This window comes from Loxodonta africana, chromosome 25, assembly GCF_030014295.1.
Source record: "Loxodonta africana isolate mLoxAfr1 chromosome 25, mLoxAfr1.hap2, whole genome shotgun sequence".
NCBI lineage: Eukaryota > Metazoa > Chordata > Mammalia > Proboscidea > Elephantidae > Loxodonta > Loxodonta africana.
The window spans coordinates 28,999,461-29,019,611 of record NC_087366.1 but is presented as its reverse complement, the minus strand read 5'-3'; the positions used below and the strand labels follow the sequence as shown (position 1 = coordinate 29,019,611).

Below are 20,151 nucleotides of genomic sequence, written 5' to 3'. Positions count from 1 at the left end.
ACCTGGCTTTCCCCTGAGTCTACTGCTTCCTCTACAACCCTTTCAGATGATGCCTGTTATCTTAGTTACCTAAGTGCTGTCATAACAAAAATACCACAAATGGGTGGCCTTAAAGAAAAGAAATTTATTGTCTCTTAGTTTTGAAGGCTAGAAGTTTAAATCATGGCATCAGCTCTAGGGGAGGGTCTCTCCTGGGCATTCCATGGCATTTTTGACTTGTAGACTGTTCTTCATATGGTGTCTTGCCCCATGTGTGTCTGTCTATTCTGCTTTTTTTATAAGACACAATTGAGAAGGGATTTGGCTTAGGACCTGCCATACTCTATGTGACCTCATTAACGTAAGAAAACCTCTATTTCCAAACAAGGTCATATTTACAGGTACGGGGTTAGGACTTCAGTATAACTTTTGGGGGGACGCAATTCAGTCCACAACAACTGTTTTCTCTAGCCCAGAGGTATGTAGATATCCATGTTTCTTTCAGACTGTTGTTCCTCTTTCTTCCTTAAAAATGCCGAGCTTTGAAGTTTATGCCATCAGGTTTTATCATCTGCAACCCTCACTTGTTGCAGTTATCTACAAATCCCTGGGATTTGCATCATTCCTTAAAGACTTTAGCTCCTGCCTCAGTGTCACTCTCTTTAGTATATGCTTATGTCAAATCTTGATGACTTTATTATCTGTGTAGGCATTTTTTCTGATAGTAAGACCTCTCAGTTTCCTGACCACTTGCTGTCCAAACATGTTGTCCTCCGTCTTAACTTAATCACCTACTTCCATGGTCATATTCTAGAACTTATCATTACCAATTACTGCACTCCCTTCATAATAGCAATTTCAAGTATCCCACTCTCTGACAACCACCTCTTATCTCTCTAATTCACTCCTGTTAACCTCAATCCCATTAATTATTTGACAACAATGAAACTATGGTCCTAAAATGTTTTTACTGTCCCTCACCCTGGGTGTTACAAACAGTTAATGTATTTGATTGCTAATGGAAAGGTTGGAGGTTTGAGTCCACCCAGAGGTGCCTTGGAAGGAAAGCCTGGTGATGTACTTCTGAAACCGGAAAAACCCAATGGAGCAGTTCTATTGTGGCACACATAAGGTTGCCAGTAGTTGGAATCGACTCGACAGTAACGCTTTTGTTTTTTTTATCCTTACCCACTCACCCACTTGCCTTCTTCCCAGCTTACATGCCATTATTTATCTTTATAAATTATTCCCTTATATTTTCCCAGAACTCCTTTGACCTGTCTTCCATCTTCTTACTCACCTGACATATTCCCAACTTTAGTTAACCCCAGCATTCTGCTCCTTCGCACCAGCAGCTGTGCAGCTGAATGCAGCAAGGGGAGATGTTTGTGACCGTGCTGATTGGATCCACTTCAGGTTCATGACTATAGCTTCAAGTGGACAGCAGTCCTATTTCATTTCTCTAGACAAGCTGCTCTACCTTCCCCTTAGAAAAGTGTTTCATACCTTCTCTGTAAACCTCCATCATGTCTTCTATCGTGTTTACTCTCATCTGATGATCTTTTCTTCTTATATAAAACAATTTAAAAAAAAGTGTAGAATTTGAGATATTTCCATCACCTCATCTACCATCTCTCTCATTTATATCCATATAGTCTACTTTCTCTCTTACTACTTTGGATAAGCCTTCCACACCCCTAAGGCCAGCTTCTACTTGTATATTAGATTTTATTCCATTTTGCTTTATCAAGGACATTATTCCAGCAGTCTTTACCACACTTATTCTCATTCGGCCTTATAACTTGAAATACATGGATACCTCCCAAATTTTTATTTCTGATCCAAGCTTTTCTTTGAACTCTAAACTGATGTATCCAACAATTCAGATCTCCATTTGGCATCTCAAAGTTATGTTAAAAAATAAAGCTCTTCTCCTTCCTGTTTCAAACCTCTTCCTCCCACAGTCTACCCCAGTCTCATTAAATTGTAACTTAGTCCTTCCAGGTACTAAGACTGAAAAACTTGTAGTCATCCTTGACTTCCTCCTCTCTCACTGTGTATATCCAACTCATGAGTAAATCATATCAGTTCTACTTTCCACTGTATCCAGAATCTGACCACTTATCCCTATCTCCTACCACTTTGACCCTGCTCCAAGCCATTGATACTTCTTTGTTGAATTACTGCAGTAGCGTTTTATGGGTGTCCCTGTTTCTTTCTGCCTTTGCCCCTTTTATTGCATTCTTAGTGCAGCAATTAGAGTGTTCCTTTTAAAATATTGGTCAGATTATGTTATTTTTCTGCTCAAAACCCTTTCATGGTATTCTGTTTCATTCAGAGAAAAGCCCCAGGCCATCTATGATCTGGTTCTTTGCTTTCTTTGTTCCTGTCCTACCACTTCATGTGCTCCAGTCAAGCTGACATGCTTGCAGCTTCTCTGATAGGCCAAGCATGCACCTTTCCACTTGCTGTTTCCTCTGTCTGCAGTGTTCTTCCCCTAGATGTTTGCTTTCTCACTTCTTTCTGTTCTCTCCTCAGATGCTACCCTCTATGTTAAGCTTTCCATGTCCATCATAGATAAAGCAATAGACCCGTTTCCACTTATTTTGTGTTTGTCAGTGCTCTGACCTTACTTTGTTTTTCTCCATTGCATATATCTTCAGATATTTGTTTATTTGTTGGCTGCCTCCCTCTAGTAGAGTATAATAAACTAGAATATAAAGCTCCAAGTCTATTTTGTTTATCGCAACATCCCCAGAGCTTGGAGTAGTGTCTGGCTTGTAGTAGGTGCTCAACAAATAATGAATGATTGAGTGAAATATTTTTTTCCTAGAGCAGTTTTATTCCTGGCATGCTAGTTAAATAATATGGCCTAATTAGAATATTTTTTCTTGGTAACCAGAACAAAGTGGTTGTAGTACTTTCTCCCTTGCTTTGTTCAAACAAAACACTCCTTAGCACTGTTGAAACTACTTGGTAAGTTTTTCAGAGAAATAAAACACTTTGTTTATGTTTCTAAGTGCTTTAAATTATAAAATACTAAGTAAATAAGAGTTTTACTATTTTTATTTTCATTTTAGTGTTTTCAGATATTAAAAACAGTAAGAGAGTTTTTATATTGACAAATTTTAAAGGGCATAGAACAGTCATAAAAAAAAAGTTGCCTTTGAGTCAATTCTGACTCATAGCAACCCTATAGGACAGGGTAGAACTGCCTCATAGAGTTTCCAAGGAGTGCCTGGTGGATTCGAACTGCCGACCTTTTGGTTAGCAGATGTAGCTCTTAACCACTACACCTCCAGCGTTTCCAAAGAATAATCATAATTATTCCCATTGATTATTAAGGCTACTTTTGCATGGTTTCACTTTATATGGTCACTTTTAAGGTTTCATCCTACCATGCATGGTAAAGACTGTCTATTATCTTTATTTACTTGATCCCTTTAGTAAGGGAAAAAATAGTACCAAAAACTCATATAGGAGGCTTTCCCAAACCGTTCATTTTAGTCTGTTTAGGATGAGACTGAGATTTCAATTTTTATTAAGTTATCTAGAATTTGTATTTTTGCATATTTTTCTGAAAGAAAATGAATGAATTATAGCTTTTTTTCTTTGTAGTTCTGTTTACCCTCTTCTGTCATGCTTTTTCAATTTTCAACTGTGGTATAATATGTATATGTTATATAACAAAGTATATATAACAAAACCTTTATATGTATAAAACATTTATATATAAAACATTATATATATATAAAACATTTATATCTATAAAAACATTTATATATATATAAATATATATATAACAAAACATTTGCCATTTCAGCCATTTTTATGTGTACAGTTTGGTGAACTTTTCATGTTTAAGAACAAAAATTGAATCTAGTAAGAAACAACTGATGATTGGTCGGATGTTTTTCTCCCTTTCCTCCTCCCTCTGCGCCTTCCTCCCTTCTTAGTTTTTATCCTTAGTCCTCATGGAAATCTATAGAATCCTAATAGTTTGATGGACTAAAGGAAAAAGTAAAAAAAAATTAAAGTTTCTTAATGCAGGATAGTAACATAACATCTCTGTTTTTCTCACTTCCGTTCTCCTTCGATTAAGAGAGTTTTTAGTGTTTGTTACGAATGTTGACGTCGTATTAAAAGCTGTTTAAAGCTCTGTTTTGAGTAAAAACTGAGTTAAGTATTATGGAAGGCAGAACTTTTTCTTCTTAGTGATAGTGTTGATTATAATAATGATTTATAATTGTCAACTCCTTTTTAGTTTATGGAGCCCTGGTGGCATAGTGGTTAAGAGCTAAGGCTGCTAACCAAAAAGGTCAGCAGTTCAAATCCACTGGCTGCTTCTTGGAAACCCTATGAGGCAGTTCTACTCTGCTCTATACGGTTGCTACGAGTCGGAATTGACTTGATGGCAGTAGGTTCTAGTTTACAATGCACTTTCACCGTGAGTGTTTTCATTTCAACTTTATTTTGATATAGAGAGCATGCAAGTAGATAATATTGTATTTCAGAAATGTGGAAAGCAAAACTGAAGTTTATAACTTGCCCAGGACCACACAGGGAATTTAAAGTCTCTTGTACTGGGCTTTCTTGCCTTCTGTATTGATAACCTAGAGAGGACACAGGGTATAATGGAAAGACCATGGTGTTTTGGACCCATAGACATGAGCTTGAATCCTGGTTCTATAACTTAATAACCATGTGGCTTTGGGCAAATCACATCAGCTTTCTAAAATCCAGTTTTATCTTCTGTTATATGGGGTTATTTTGAAATGTAAATGAAAGAACATGACTGGCTTAAGGTTAAAGCATTCAGTAAACAGTAGCACTATCATCATTACAAGTAATGATGTCATCTCATTCTCAGGAGATTTCAAATTTTGACTCAGGTCAGCTATTTACTATATTATAAATAACTTTGGGTGTGTCTCTGCTGTGCTTTGGTAATATTCTGTACTTACAGCTATCATAGAACTTAACGTATCAGATTGTAATTGCCAGTTTACTCATTTTCCTCCCTAGACTGTGAACTCCTTTTGAAAACAGGTGTAATAGCAGTTTGCCTTCTTCCTTATTTATAGAGTTAATAAGAGAAGGTTGAACACATTGAACTCCCCAATGAAACACTTAATATTTGTATTAGATGTTTGTAGTACTAATAATATCTGTCTAATTCCTGACACATTTTTCCTAATAGGTCTTGCTGGGCTCCATGGGAAGCCTAGTGTGCTTTAATGAAGTATAATTTCGAAAATGACTAATATAACTTGGTAGAAAAAAATTTTTGTAATTTTAGTGCTGGAAGAGCCCTTAGAGTTTATGTATTACACCTCTCCCCTTTTCTAAATAAGGAAAGCGGAGGCCCAAAGGGATTAGGTGCTTTCTGTAAGATCACAGTGCTGATTTGTGGCAGAATTTTTTATTTATAAGACAGAAGAAAAGCAACACATCAGAGATGATCAAAATATGTGTTGCCATTTAAGGAAAATGCAAAGCAGCCTTGGTGGCACAGTGGTTAAAGCAATCGACTGCTAGCTGAAAGGTCGGTGGTTTGAAGCCACCAGTGGCTCCCCAGGAGAAAGATGTGGCAGTCTGCTTCGGTAGAGATTTACAGCCTTGAAAACCCTGTGGGGTCTCTAGGAGTTGGAATCTACTTCCTGGCAGTGGGTTTGGGTTTTAAACTTCTTTTGCATATAGAAATTATTGTGCTAAGAAAATATAAAATTTTACTCATTTTACCATTTGCCTGGAGGTGCCTGACAAACAAAATAATATAACACTTTTACATTTGCGAAAAAAGCAAAGTAGGGAAAGTGAATACCAAACTGTTAGCACTGGTCTCGAAGGGAGCTGAGATTGAGGAGAGAAGGGAGTAATTATTATTTTTTTATATACCATGACATTCTCTGACTTATTACAATGAGTATATAATAGTTTTGTAGCAAAAACCCTATAGTATAGAAAATTCATTTAAAAAATCCATGAGTGATGCCAGCTGATAGAAAGTATATAGGGAAGGAAGTCTGAGAAGAGCCTTCTGTCCTTGCTGACCTAACTTCTTAGTTGAAGAGACCAAATTTTCTATCTGAAAAAGAATTAAATCTTTCATTCTTGCTTAGCGAGAATTTAAAGCAGTAGTTGTTGTTATTGTTGTTAAGTGCTGTGGAGTTGGTTCTGACTCATAGTGACCTTATGCACAGAAGAATGAAACACTGTCCTGTCCTGCGCCATCCTCACAATTGTTGCTGTTCTTGAACCCATTGTTGCAGCCACTGTGTCAGTACATCTCGCTGAGGGTCCTCCACTTTTTCCAAGTAGTAGAAGAAATAAATGCTACAGTGAACTGTATGATTAATTACCATTTAATTTGTACAGGCTGCTCGTGATATATATATATATATATATGTCTATTATGGGAACTCATAGGAGAGAGATCATAGCACTGTAAAGTAATCATAATAAAATTATGAATACTAGAGTGTAATTATTTCTGTTTTAGTAGATTATGTTTTGTTCAGTGGCCTAATAATATATTTGGAAAGCTATCCTAAGAGTTTATCAATTTAATGTTTGCTCTGTACTTGATCATTTTCGGGTACCAAAAGGGCCCTTGTGCAAAGCCTGCTCAAGCACTCATGGGAAGTATGTATGTGTTGCTTTACCACTCAGTAAGCATATTTTTGGATAGACTCAATCGCTTATCTTGTTCACGAAATAAAAAGCGTGCTACTGGAAAAGTAAACCATTGGAAAACAACAAAGATCAAGGAAGTACCAAGTGGTCGGTTGCCACTATTTTGAAGTTTAAAAAATTCTATCATGTTTAGTTACAGTCTTTACTCTTCTTACAAAAGACTCCATGGAATCTTCTTAAAATTTGAAAAGCTACATTAAAAGTATTCTAATAAGTGTGGGTGTGCGTTGTTGGCAGAAGGACACTCTGGAAATATCACATCGCCTTTCAAGTTACACGACCTTACACGACCTAATTAGTAACAGTATGAATTTGGGAAAGTTGTTTAACGTCTCTGGACTTAACTTTCTCACCTGTGAAGTGGAGTTAATGTACCCTAACATACATACTCTAACAAATACAAAAATATTACATTTAAGTGAATTTTAGGGATTGTGAAAAGCTTTTACAAATAAAGCAGTAGTGTTGATGGGATTCCTAAAGCTTCTCCAGCATCAGAAAGCACAGAGTAAATAGTATGTAGGATAACATCTTTACTAACATACATGTAGCAATTTAGTACCAAGGTTCATGTAACTTTTTTTTTTTTAACTGAGGATAGAACATTACACACTACTCAGTAACCACTGCTGTTGAGGGCCGGGGGTAATAGGTTGCTCTTTGTTAATCTGGCTTGATGCAAAGAGAGAACAGTGTCTTGTTTCTATTTTTAAAAACCTTCTTGATTTTACTAGGCTTGTTGATCTTGACCTGTATGTTTCTTTAAAGCAAATAAAATCTCATTTGTACCTAGAGATCAGCCTGTATTTCCCTACCATATTTTCTTTCAATCAAGAACTTGTGACCATTATCTATGATGGCAGTGGGTATCTATGTCAGTTTTGGATCCTTGGTAAACTTTTACGTGCAAAAAAGACCTGGAAATTTAGATAATTTATTTCTATGCGATTTTATTATGTATCTTAATGAATTCTTATTTGTGGTGTTTCTAGAAAAAACTGAAGCTATTTGTAAGTACAGAGCTTAGATTGTATAGTTATTATAATAAGGCCTTTTTGCTCGCTGGGCTTCTATATATTCTTGATACCTTATTTCTCCTTTCTGTTTTTTTCAATATTTTCAGATGTTTTGGAATGTTATTAAGCCCAGGTCGAAACGTGAAGAACAGTGACATGCATTTACTGGATATGGTAATGATAATTTTAAGCACCTTAACCGAGTATAGATGGTAGCTATTTTATATTTCTAAAAATATTTTTCTATTTTAAAATTTTGTCATATTGTCAAAATCATTTCTTACTCTGAGCTGTATGATAATAAAAATTAAATTTGGAAACTCAAATTTAAACTTAGTTGTGAGGGAAAGATTTAGGTAAATTTTCACCAAGAAATCATATGCAGGTTGAAAGCAAATAATAGGAGAGTGTTATGACAATGTCCCATCTATTCATCTGTTTGGCTTCTTAAGAGGATATCTTTTCTTTGAGCCAAAAATAGCAAGTACATTATTATAACAAACCTCTCCAGAGTAAAATATGGTGCCTTTCATTTATTTTAAATGCACTGTTATTAATTTCAGTGCTGTGATGAACGCTTTTGTTTTCTTTAAAACATTTCCCTTTCTGAATTTCTCCTTCTTGTTATCTGTCCTTAGCAAACAATATCTACTGTAAGAGTGGTATTTGTTTAAGGAATACCCTTAAAGGTTAAAATGTATTCAGGAGTTGGTATTTGATGTAAAAGTAGCAAGCCATCTTAACTTTTAAGAAGAAATACTTCTAATATTGCAGTTAATGAAATCATTTGCTTTGTGGTTTTGAAATGTTATAGGAAGTAGTCACCTTAGAGTAAGTATAAAGTTCCTTACTTAGGTAACTGAAATTTTATATTTAGTGATAGCAAGCACTCCATGTTTTCTTCCTTTCAGCTTTGCAAATGTCAGTTAAATGTCACACGGTATGTCAGAATTTTCCTTGAATTATTTAATGGTCACATCACACTGATTATCTTAACGGTACTGGAATGATTCCTTCAGCCTTTTGGGTACCTATTGTGTGCCAGTCATTGTGTGAGGTGCTGGGGTTACAGATAGGAGTAAAACAGAGCTCTTGCTATCTTCACTTCTAGTGATGGAAAACAGACCTTTAATTATGTAGCTGCAGCAATGGGTTAAGTGCTTTTATAGAGTTGGTACCATTATCCCTGGTAGGTCAGGTAAGGACAATCAGTTACACTGACTATGAAAACATAAAATAGCTATTGATCCATCTCTCTCTGCAACGGATCGGTAATGAATGTGGTTTTACCTCAGGCAAGCTGTAGCATTTCAGAGACCTGAAAATTCCATGAGGAGGTAGTTCAGGAGCATTGGGGCATTAAAATCTTTGACGTTTCTAGGTCCTAATTAATCATGGTCCTTCAGAGTTTAAAAGATTAAGTTGACTTACTGGCAGAGATTTTTTCTATAAAACATAAATTCAGATTATAGAATTACAGACCTGGTGTGAACTTCTGAGGCCCCTTAGTCTCATTTGTCTCACTTGTAGAGCAGTCCTTTACTTGTAAGAGTCCATAATGAAATCGAAGTGCTTGTTAGTGTCAATACTTGACACTTCTGAAAAGAGAACTGGGCTTACCTGCACAACTAATAGGCCAGCGGGATGATTTTTTCTTTTTTTACAATTATCAACACTAGTGATTTGTTATTATCCAGTGCTGTAAATCTTCATGGTATCTTAATGCCTGGTCATTGAGCCTCCACTAGTCTTATAAAAAGGAACTCACTACCTTTTAATGAAGCCTGTGGGACAGGGACAGGTCTGGCTATTACAGAGTTCTTTCTTTGTAATCACCTGAAATCATACTCCTTGTAACTTTGCCTAATTAGCCTTAGTTCTGTTCTCTTAAAAAAGGAAACAAAAACAAAAAACCAAAGTAAAAGTTTTCATGAAACAATTCTTTAATTAATGAATTAATTTTGTTGTGTTTTAGGTGAAAGTTTACACAGCAAATTAGTTTCCCACTCAGTAGTTTATACAAAAATTGTTCCATGACATTGGTTGCCATCCTCGTAGTGTGCCAGCACTCTTCCATTTACCATCCTGAGTTCCCCGTTTCCGTTCGTCCAGTTTTCCTGCCTTCTCATCTTTGCTTTTGGACGTATGTTGTCCTTTTGGTCTCATGTAGATGATTGTTCTAAGGGACACTTTCCTCACGTGTGTTATTTGTTTATTTATAGGCCTGTCAGTTGGCTGAAAGGTGATCTCTGGGAATGGCTTCAGTTCCAAGTTAGAAGGGTATCGAAGGGCGATAGTCTTGGCGGTTCCTCTGTTCTTAGATCAGTAAATATCTGATCTTTTTCATGAATTTGATTTTTTTCTTTCTATATATGTATGTACATGTATATATATACACATATACACACATATATACACATACGTGTACATATACATGCATATATATATATGTATATATTCTCACTCCCCTCCACTCTAACCAGGACCCTCTGTTGTGATCCCTGTCTATGTGGCTGATAGTGCTAGCCAGGTTACCATCTAGTTCTTTTGGTCTCAGGCTGGTGAAATCCTTTGGACTGCTTGTTTCCTTTGGACTGCTTGTTTCCTTTGGACTGCTTGTTTCCTTTCATCAAACAATTCTTAATCCTTACATGTGTGATGAACTCTGCTCTTTTCTATTCTGTTTGATTAAAAAAAAAAAAGAAAATTCTGGCCATAATCCACTAAATTAATTTTATGACCCACAAATGGTTCATAACTTGCTGCTTGAAAAACATTAGACTGTCAGCTCCATTAGGCCAGGATCATTTTGTTTTGTCTTTACCTCTGAGGGCTCACGGGCACAGAGCATGTGTCACAGAAGGCCTTTGATATTTGCTGTCCTCAAAAAATATTTGCTTAATGAACAAATAGATTAGCATGACCTTACATTTTTTTTTTTTTTCCTTTTTCTGTCAGCTTCTCTTTTTAGTACCACCTGGCTGTTTCACCTTCCACTTTGTGTAATTGACCTCATAGCTTCTGCTTTTTCATAGCTTGACAATAGTTCACTTTTCTGTGTCTCTCTAGTCTCTCTCTTAGGCCCTTTCAACCTATGTTCCCCTTGCAAACTGCCACATTTTGTCTTCCTTAGTTATTTTCCTAAGAAGAGGGCTTTGGTGGTTCCAGCTTGACCTGGTTTGGGCAGAGCTTCTATTGTCCAGATGTCCCTCAGCCTCTGTCCCTGATCCTGCCAGTCCTGCCTGGGGTTTGGTGGAGGCAGAGGAATCAGGAGAACTCTTCAGCAAACATTGTGTGCAGAAGCATCCTTAGCAGGGGCTGGGAGCATGCCAGGTCATGATGGAAGTCTCTATGTTCAATAGCAAAAATGCCAGACTTGAGGAGGAACATTTATTGAGGCCCCTCCCCTACAATTTTTTTCTTATTTTTATATTTATTTCATTAAAAACTGTTTCAAAAATATTGCCAAAATTTACAAAAGTTAAATGTTCTTCTAAAGTAAGATTTGCCTAACAACATTCAAATTCATTGTTTTGTGTTAGAAGAGTTTTATAGAATTGCTTAATGTTTTAAAACATTCAAGATTAATGTCAATTTATATGATGAACACCAGTAGGTAATAAAAATGGTCGTAATTGCTTGTCATATTTTTTACTGTTAACTTTATAGTTAGCTTGAGCTTCTGTTTCTGTTAATACTAACTCTGCAAAATAGCCTTTAAAAAAATTTTTTTATTGTGATAAATACATAGGTAACAAAACATTTGCCATTTTAGCAGTCTTCACGTGTAGTTCAATGACATAAATTGTGTTCATCATGGTGTTCAACTATCACTCTTAACCATTCTCTCCCAAATTTTCCTATCACCTTCACCAGAAGCTCAGTGTCTCCTAAGCTTTGTGTCATCCTTTTTCCCTTCCTTTCTGAAGGCTTTTGGTGTATAAGAACTATTATTTTTTAAAATAACTTATTTCATTTTTCTTGTTGTTGAGGATATGCACAGCAAAACATACGCCAATTCAACGGCTTCTACTTGGACAATTCAGTGATATTGATTGCATTCTTTGGGTTGTGCAACCATTTTCTAAGTTGTTCCTCCCACATTGACATAAACTCACTGCCCCCTAAGTTTTCTATCTAAACTTTCAAGTAGCTGTTATTGGTTTGATCCCATACAAGATAGATCTTAAAAGAGCATAATGCTCAAGGGAGATATTCTTTACTAGTTAAGTGAAACTATAGTTTTAGGAAGACTTCAGGGAATATTTTTGATTCATGGTTTAAAGATTACCTCAGAGCAGTAGTTTTGGGGGTTCATCCCGTCTCCATGACTCCAGAAAGCCTAGAGGCCATGAGAATTTGAAGTTCTGTTCTTCATTTTCCCCCTTTTCGTCAGGGTTCTTCTGTAGAATCTTTGATTAAAATGTTCAGTAATGGTAGCCAGACACCATCCAGTTCTGGTCTCCTGACAAAGGAGGTAGTGGTTCATGGAGGCAATTAGTCATACATCCATTTCCTTCTCCTGTTCCTGACTCTCCTTCTTCCTGTGTTGCTCCAATTGAATAGAGACCGATTGTTGGGCCTTGAATGGCCGCTTGCAAGCTTTTAAGACCTCAGGCACTATGCAATGAACTAGAAGGTAGAGTGGAAGCACTAAATATGTTATTAGACCAATTAATGGAGATGTCCTATGAAACTGTGACCCTAAACTTCCAAACCAAGGAACGAAATCCCATGAGGTATTTGGTTGAACATGAGCAACCTCAGCAGCTAGTCTTTTTTTTTTTTTTTTGTCGTTTTTGTATCTATCACAACTTTTGCCAATTCAACTTTTTATAGGTGTACTACTTATTGACAACAATTACATTAGTTGGTGGTGCAACCCTACTCTTAATGTGATTTTTCTATCACCATAAACTGAAACTCAGTAGTCCCTAAGTAGTAACCCCCAAGACACTATTATTTTTTTTCTTTTTTAAATTTTTATTATGCTTTAAGTGAAAGTTTACAAATCAAGTCAGTCTCTCATATAAAAATTTATATACACCCTGCTATAAACTCCTAGTTGCTCTCCCCCTAATGAGACAGAACACTCCTCTCCACACCGCATTTCCATGTCCATTCAGCCAACTTCTGTCCCCCTCTGCCTCCTCATCTCCCCTCCAGACAGGAGCTGCCCACATAGTCTCATGTGTTTCCTCATCCAGGAAGCTCACTCCTCACCAGTATCACTTTCTACATTATAGTCCATTCCAATCCCTGTCTGAAGACATGGCTTTGGGAATGTTTCCTATCTGGGACTAACAGAAGGTCTGGGGACCATGACCTCTGGGGTCCTTCGTCCTTCTAGTCTCAGTCAGACCATTAAGTCTGGTCTTTTTATGAGAATTTGAGGTCTGCATCCCACTGCTCTTCTGCTCCCTCAAGGGTTCTCTGGTGTGTCAGGGCAGTCAGTCGTAGGTTGTACCCGGGCACCATCTAGTTCTTCTGGTCTCGGGCTGACGTAGTCTCTGATTTATGTGGCCCTTTCTGTCTGTTGGGCTCATAATTACCTTCTGTCTTTGGTGTTCTTCATTCTCATTTGCTCCAGGTGGGTTGAGACCAATTGATGCATCTTAGATGGCCGCTTGCTAGCGTTTAAGACCCCAGACGCTGCTCTCCAAAGTGGGATGCAGAGTGTTTTCTTAATATATTTTATTATGCCAACTGACCTAGATGTCCCCTGAAACCATGGTCCCGAAACCCCCGTCCCTGCTACACTGGCCTTCGAAGTGTTCAGTTTATTCAGGAAACTTCTTTGCTTTTGGTTTAGTCCAGTTGTGCTGACCTGTGCTGTATTGTGCGTTGTCTTTCCCTTCACCTAAAATAGTTCTTGTCTACTATCTAATTAGTGAATACCCCCTTCCTCCCTCCTTCCCCACTCTCATAACCATCAAAGAATATTTTCTTCTGTTTAAATTATTTCTTGAGTTCTTATAATAGTGGTCTCATACAATATTTGTCCTTTTGCCACTGACTAATGTCACTCAGCATAATGCCTCCCAGATTCCTCCATGTTATGAAATGTTTCGCAGATTCATCATCGTTCTTTATCGATGCGTAGTATCCCATTGCCAAGACATTATTATTGAAGGCAGGTATCGTGAGAAATACAAAGAAATAAAACATGGCTTTAGTTTTTTGGTTACAAGTAATAAAGGTTCATCTAGAACACCTTAAAAAAAAGAAATGTATTGGTCTTCATAAACTGAACCTAAACTTGCCAAGTGGCCTTTGCAAACTGGTCTTGTTTGCTTCACCTCCCCCTGCCATGGGCTCACTCTTTATCTGAGCCTCTCGCTTGCTTAGGTTCTTCCTTACTTTCTCCACTATGCTGTCTCTCTGCCTCTGGCCCTCTGCTTCTCTTTCTCTGTCACTCTTCTCTCTTTCTGCAACCATCTCTGTACTCTCCTGCTGACTGCCTTTCCCTCTCCCCCCTTCCTGCCTTTCTCTTTCCCTCTACCTCTGTCTTCTTGCTTTCTCCCTCCCTGCCTTCTTTCTGCCTTCTCTCTCTCTCTCTCTCTCTCTCTACCTCCCATCTCCCTGTTTCTCCCTTCTTCCTTTCTTCCCTGTCTCCTAATCTCTGCTGGGTTTGTTTGGTTTTTTTCTGCATGGTTTATTGTTTTTAAGGATTTTTTTATGTTTGTCTTCCACATTTGTGTTTTAGCACTTGGCAGTTTCCTATTACATAGTTTTCTCTTCTCTGTAATTTCTTTTACTGTGTAACTTCTTTTTATATATGTGGCCTGTCATGCCCTGGCTTTTCATCAAAACCTTTCAACTTCAGCTTCCGCTTCTGTCAACTTTCCTTGGTATTTGTTAATTGAAAGAGAGGATTCCACTGGTATAGCTCACCTTTTTGGCTTCAAGCGCAACACAAGCTCTGGTCCAGGAATGGATTGGGTTCCCTTGGGTCAGATGCCCATTCCTGTTCTGAATGGGGGTCTAGCAGGGTGTAGGGATGTATGTGTGTGTATGAATGAGTGAGGGTGAGAGAGGGAGAAATAGAAATGAATATATGAATATTTTAGTGGGAGGAGTATTGAGTGGGTTTCTTTTACAAATGGCCTTGGGCACAGCAAGCAGTATACTTCATCTCTGGAATGCAGAATCCTTTTACTCAAGAAGATATCTGATGTATAGATAATAGAAAACTGTTAACTTTAAAGGTATTAACTGCTATAGTGTAAATTAGTATTTAAAGAATGTACTAAAAAATTGGAACATTACAAAAAAAAATTACTAACTTGCCAATTTCCCTGTGAGTAGCTATTAATTCAGTTTACTTGTCTTCAGTGAGATCCATTTTATGGTTTTAATAGAAACTAAGTATGTCCTCATATATGTAGGTATATGCAATTTTGACAACCAGCATAAGATCAAATTAAATATAATTACCTAGCAATATTATGGTTTTATGATTCAGCATTTATGGATATGCTTCATTTTATCCAAGAGATACATGTCGCTAAATAGAAACTGTATGTGAAGAAAATTGCCAGGGAATTTAATATTGGAAAAAGTGCTTTTCTGGGGTGAAAAAATTTATAAAAAAATAAATCTTTTCTTTGTAAATCCAAATTTTAATAAGTTGGATTGCTTACAGTAGGATATACCTATAATTTAAAACAGTGATTTTCTTGATATATATGTATATATACATATTCTAAGCAATTCCTGTTTGAACTTTTATAGGAATCCATGGGAAAGAGCTATGATGGGAGAGCTTATGTTATCACTGGCATGTGGAACCCAAATGCACCAATATTTCTGGCACTTAATGAAGAAACACCAAAAGGTGAATTTTCTTAAATGATTATAATTTGTTTTAAATTTTACTTTAGATTAATGTTGTTGTTTTGTCATATTTAAAAACCATCCTGATACCCATTTAAAATGGAGATATTCTTCTTATTTAGAATTCAAGTTGCCATTTCATACTTTATGCTTCTACAGGGGGAAAAAAGACGCTATGCAAAAGAACCCCTTCAATAGAAATATGAATTAAGTTTTATTAGATTACATAGGAAGCATTTGAACTTTGTGTTTCATATGTCACTCTAAAAAAAAAAAAAACCAAACCCAGTGCCGTCGAGTAGATTCCGACTCATAGAGACGCTATAGGACAGAGCAGAACTGCCCCATTGAGTTTCCAAGGAGCGCCTGGCGGATCCGAACTGCCAACCCTTTGGTTAGCAGCCATAGCACTTAAGCACTACACCATCAGGGTTTCCTATGTCACTCTAGAGTTGTCTTCTTTGGGGGCAGGGGTGGGGTGGTAGGTTATAGAGTTTCTGGGTGGTGCAAATAGTTAATACGCCCAGCTGCTAACCAAAAAGTTGGAAGTTTGAGTCCACCGAAAGACACCGCAGAAGAAAGACTGGTGATCCATTTGTGAAAAGCCCTCCATTGACAAGCCTAATGAAGCCCAGTTCTACTCTGACACACATGGGGTTGTCATGTGTAGGAATCAGCTTGAACAGCAACTGATGATGGTGATGGAATAGAAGGATATGAAAGACATTGATGAAAACAAACAAATTGTTAGAATTCTTCATGTCTTTTTTTTTTTTTAATTTACCTCTTATTTTAGATGCTCTGACTTTCATTTAGAGCTTAAGATTTAATTAATTAATTTTTTGATTGTGTATTAGGTGAAAGCTTACATAGCAAATTAGTTTCTGATTTGATAGTTTATATAAAAAAAAAAAAATTTTTTTTTTTTTATACAAAATGGTCCATGACCTTGGTTCCGTTCCCCACAATGTGCCTGCCCTCCCTCCATTTCCTTCCTAGGTTTCCTGTTTCCTTTCATCCTGAATTGGTATCTCTTCCTGTCTTCTCATCTTTGCTTTTGGGCAAATGTTGCCCTTTTGATCTCATATAATAGATTGTTATGATCCCAGTCAGAGCAGTTGATAGCGGGTAGCTGGGAACCATTTAGCTCTTCTGATCTTGGGGTCAGTAGTCCGTTAATGCTTTGTACTAATTTCATGCCTTTAACTTTTTTGTTACACCGTAGACTACTTTACTTATATTTTTTAATTTTTTAATTATAGGTTTAAAAATTAAAGTCTTGAGAAAGACTATTGTGGGTTTCCTCCTAGTGGTGGGCTTAGTATTTTGACCTTTGGGATGTTAGTAGCATTTTTTTTGTGAATTTGTTCATATTAAAGATTTTATTTGTGGTAAACATTTTTTTTCTAGTTATTTACTTTTTCCTTTTGTTTAATATGTGTAATGTTGGATAGGATTTATAAATGTTAGTCATATTTGTTATTTCCTCCATTTTTTTATTCCTACTTTATCCAAACATTAATAATTGTCTACATTTTTTTGCTCCTCTACCATCTACCTTTAACTAAAACATAAAGTTTTACCTGATGAGTTGTAGTCTCACCGTCAGTTCTTTACTGTCATTCAGCCAGTAATTCATATTGAGACAATAATGGAGCAGTTTGTTTTATCTTTAGTCTTATTTAGTTTATACTTACAGTTTTTTTTTACAGTAGACTTTTCTTGAAAGACAGGAAGCATTAGTGAACATTGATATGGACATATGTTAATGAAGAACATTAAAATGATAATTATCCTCAAATTTCCTTAAAGATAGTATTCACCAGTTCCAAAAATTGCATGCATTTGATCACACATCAAGGTGTCTATTTCAAAACAAGGGGTAAAAAAGGAAAAAAAAAAATAGTGATGATTATATAATATTTACCTTTTCAAATATTAGGAATGAATAATTTTACACCCACAGTTTGTTATTTCTGGAGACAGGCTTGCAAATACTAGATTGTAACCTTCTTTCTTATAAGCATTTAGAGAGAAGGCACCAAAAAAAAAAAAAAAATAGTAAGAAGAAAAATAACCCAGTTAATAATTTTGAAGAATAAAATATACAAATTTCAAACATAAGTTATAAAAGCAGTTTTTATTTGTTTTTAGTATAATATCCTTCAATTTTATTTTACATTTAATACACATTTGGTTTTCAAATAAAGATATGTTTTAAAATGTATTTGCTCTATTAAAGTAAACTTTATATGATATTATATTACAATAATGTAATGATCCAAATATTATGTATTTTAAATTAAAAATCATTTCATATGCACATCCACATGCCACATTCATAAAAATGTGGACCTGGTTTCTAAAATTCATAAGTGGTGTCCTTGAAATTATAAATTACTTGCAAGATTTACGAATCAAATAAAGTTTGATTTTTACAGAAGAACTTGAGGCCCTGAGAGGTGAAATGTCCTATATTTTTCCACTGCATCAAGCTTGTCTTACCCAGTTGTGCATTATATCCTATATGTTGTGTCATTTTTTCTTACCCCTCAACGTTACCCCCCTTAGAATTTAGGGTCCTCTAGGAAACCGTGGCTAGGTGGGAAACCGTCGTGGCATAGTGGTTAAGTACTACAGCTGCTGACCAAAAGGTTAGCAGTTCAGATCCACCAGGCGCTCCTTGGGAGCTCTATGGGGCAGCTCTACTCTGTCCTATGGGGTCACTATGAGTTGGAATCAACGCAATGAGTTTTTTTTTTGTTGTTGTTGTTTAGGTTAATTAAGTGTAAAGTGCAGAGAAGCTTCGTTCTTCTGGTCAGGTGTGATGCTTTGTAATTTAGTGAGAATGTAATAACATTTTTATTGTATTTAACAGTAGTAATAAAGTATAGTTGATCAGTATAGAGGGATGTTATATAAAGTTTTAAAAAAGGCTATTGAGGGTTTCCTGTGGTGGGCTTGGTTATTTGAACTTTGGGAACTAAAAATGGTGGACAAAATAAATAAATTTTAAAAGCAGTGAATAAATAATAAAATACAACAGGTTCAAAAATCCCAGTGAATCTCAAGCAAGGTAATAAAATAAAATTAAATGCATACTTTAACCCCTCATAATGAAGCTGAAGAAAACCAGTAGACGCTGGTCTGTTATTGTTAGCTGCCACCGAGTCGGCCCCTGGCTCATGGTGACCACAAGTGTTACAGAGTGGAGGTGTTCCACAGGGTTTCCTAGGCTGTAATCTTTATGGAAGCAGATTGCCAGGCATTTGCTTATATGGAGACACTGGGCAGATGCAAACGACAACCTTTGGCTAGTAGCTGATCGCAAACTGCTTGTGCCACCCTGGAACCTTGACACTGGCCTAGAAGATTCTAAATTCAAATTAAGGCTATGAACAAGTGAATATTTTAATTAATAACTATACTGTGCTCTAGGCATTGAGGGTACAATGATGAGGTTGAAATATGAGACGTTAGGGCTAGCATAGGGTAGCAGGACAGAGGAGAAGGGAGCATCGATGTAGATTAAGTAAAAAAAAAAAAAAAAACCATTGGCATTGCGTTGATTCCAACTCATGGCAACCCCATTTGTGTCAGAGTAGAGCTCATTTTCAGAAGTAGATTGCCAGGCCTTTTTTCTGAGGTGCCTCTGGGTGGACTTGTACTGCCAACCTTTCAGTTAAAGCATAAACCCTTTGCGCTACTTAGGGACCTCCTTTATGTAGATTAGGTAAGGTTTACAGGAAAAAATGATACATAATAGTGGGCCCCCGGTAAAGGGAGAAAGGGGAATGTACTTAGCAGTGGGAATGGTAACTGTGAAGTCTTAGAGACTAGAGGGAACAAGTACTTTGGATGAGCTGAAATAAAGTCTGTGGTGGATATAGAATGTGAGTGTCTAGAAATGAGACTGGCGAGATAATCAGAGGCTAAATCATGAAGGTCTTAAGGAGTTTGGAATTTAAAGCATGAGCAATGGATAGCCATTTAATAAACACCTATTTTATGTGTGTTTGTCATCTTCCTAGTGAGATTATAAAGTCTATGACAGTAGATAGTGTGATTTTTACATTTAAATATTTGCCTTATAGTTCCAAGTTTATGGGTTCATTCACTTATTCATCAAATATATATTAAAATAAAGGGATTGATGCAAAGATAATATGATATGGTTCTTAACCCTCAACAAAATATTTTGTTTCATAGTATCTAGAGGGCATTTTATACCCACTTGTTGAATATAATTGAGATAAATCTTTTTTTCTGACTTTAGTTTTTATCATATACCTTTGACTAGAAACTAAATGTGTATACTACAGCTGTTTATTCTTATGATCTGCAATTAAAATTTCTACTATAGATAAACGAGTGTACATGACTGTGGCAGTGGATATGGTAGTCACAGAGGTGGTAGAGCCTGTCCGTTTTCTCCTGGAGACAGTAGTTCGTGTGTACCCTGCAAATGAGCGATTTTGGTATTTCAGCAGAAAGACTTTCACAGAGACGTTCTTCATGAGGTTGAAACAGGTAGGATCTTTTTGTTCAATTCATGCAGTCATATATACTTTTCTTTCTACCTTTCTTTTTCAATGCTAAGATAATTCCTTAAATAAAAATGAAT

The 20,151-nt window shown here is 36.4% G+C and overlaps 1 protein-coding gene across 18 annotated transcripts in view; it reads left to right on the top strand.

Moving 5' to 3' along the window:
* The window catches only part of RABGAP1L (RAB GTPase activating protein 1 like), a 785,265-nt gene that overhangs the window by 154,577 nt on the left and 610,537 nt on the right, over positions 1 to 20,151 (top strand). For 17 of the 18 annotated variants that reach the window (XM_023549257.2, XM_023549255.2, XM_023549261.2 and 14 more), the window contains 3 exons: positions 7,799 to 7,865; positions 15,426 to 15,528; positions 19,891 to 20,057. In XM_023549257.2, the coding sequence (XP_023405025.1) occupies positions 7,799 to 7,865; positions 15,426 to 15,528; positions 19,891 to 20,057 (337 nt within the window). The remainder of the gene's footprint in view (positions 1 to 7,798; positions 7,866 to 15,425; positions 15,529 to 19,890; positions 20,058 to 20,151) is intronic. The other variant, XM_064276619.1, reaches the window with a different exon arrangement.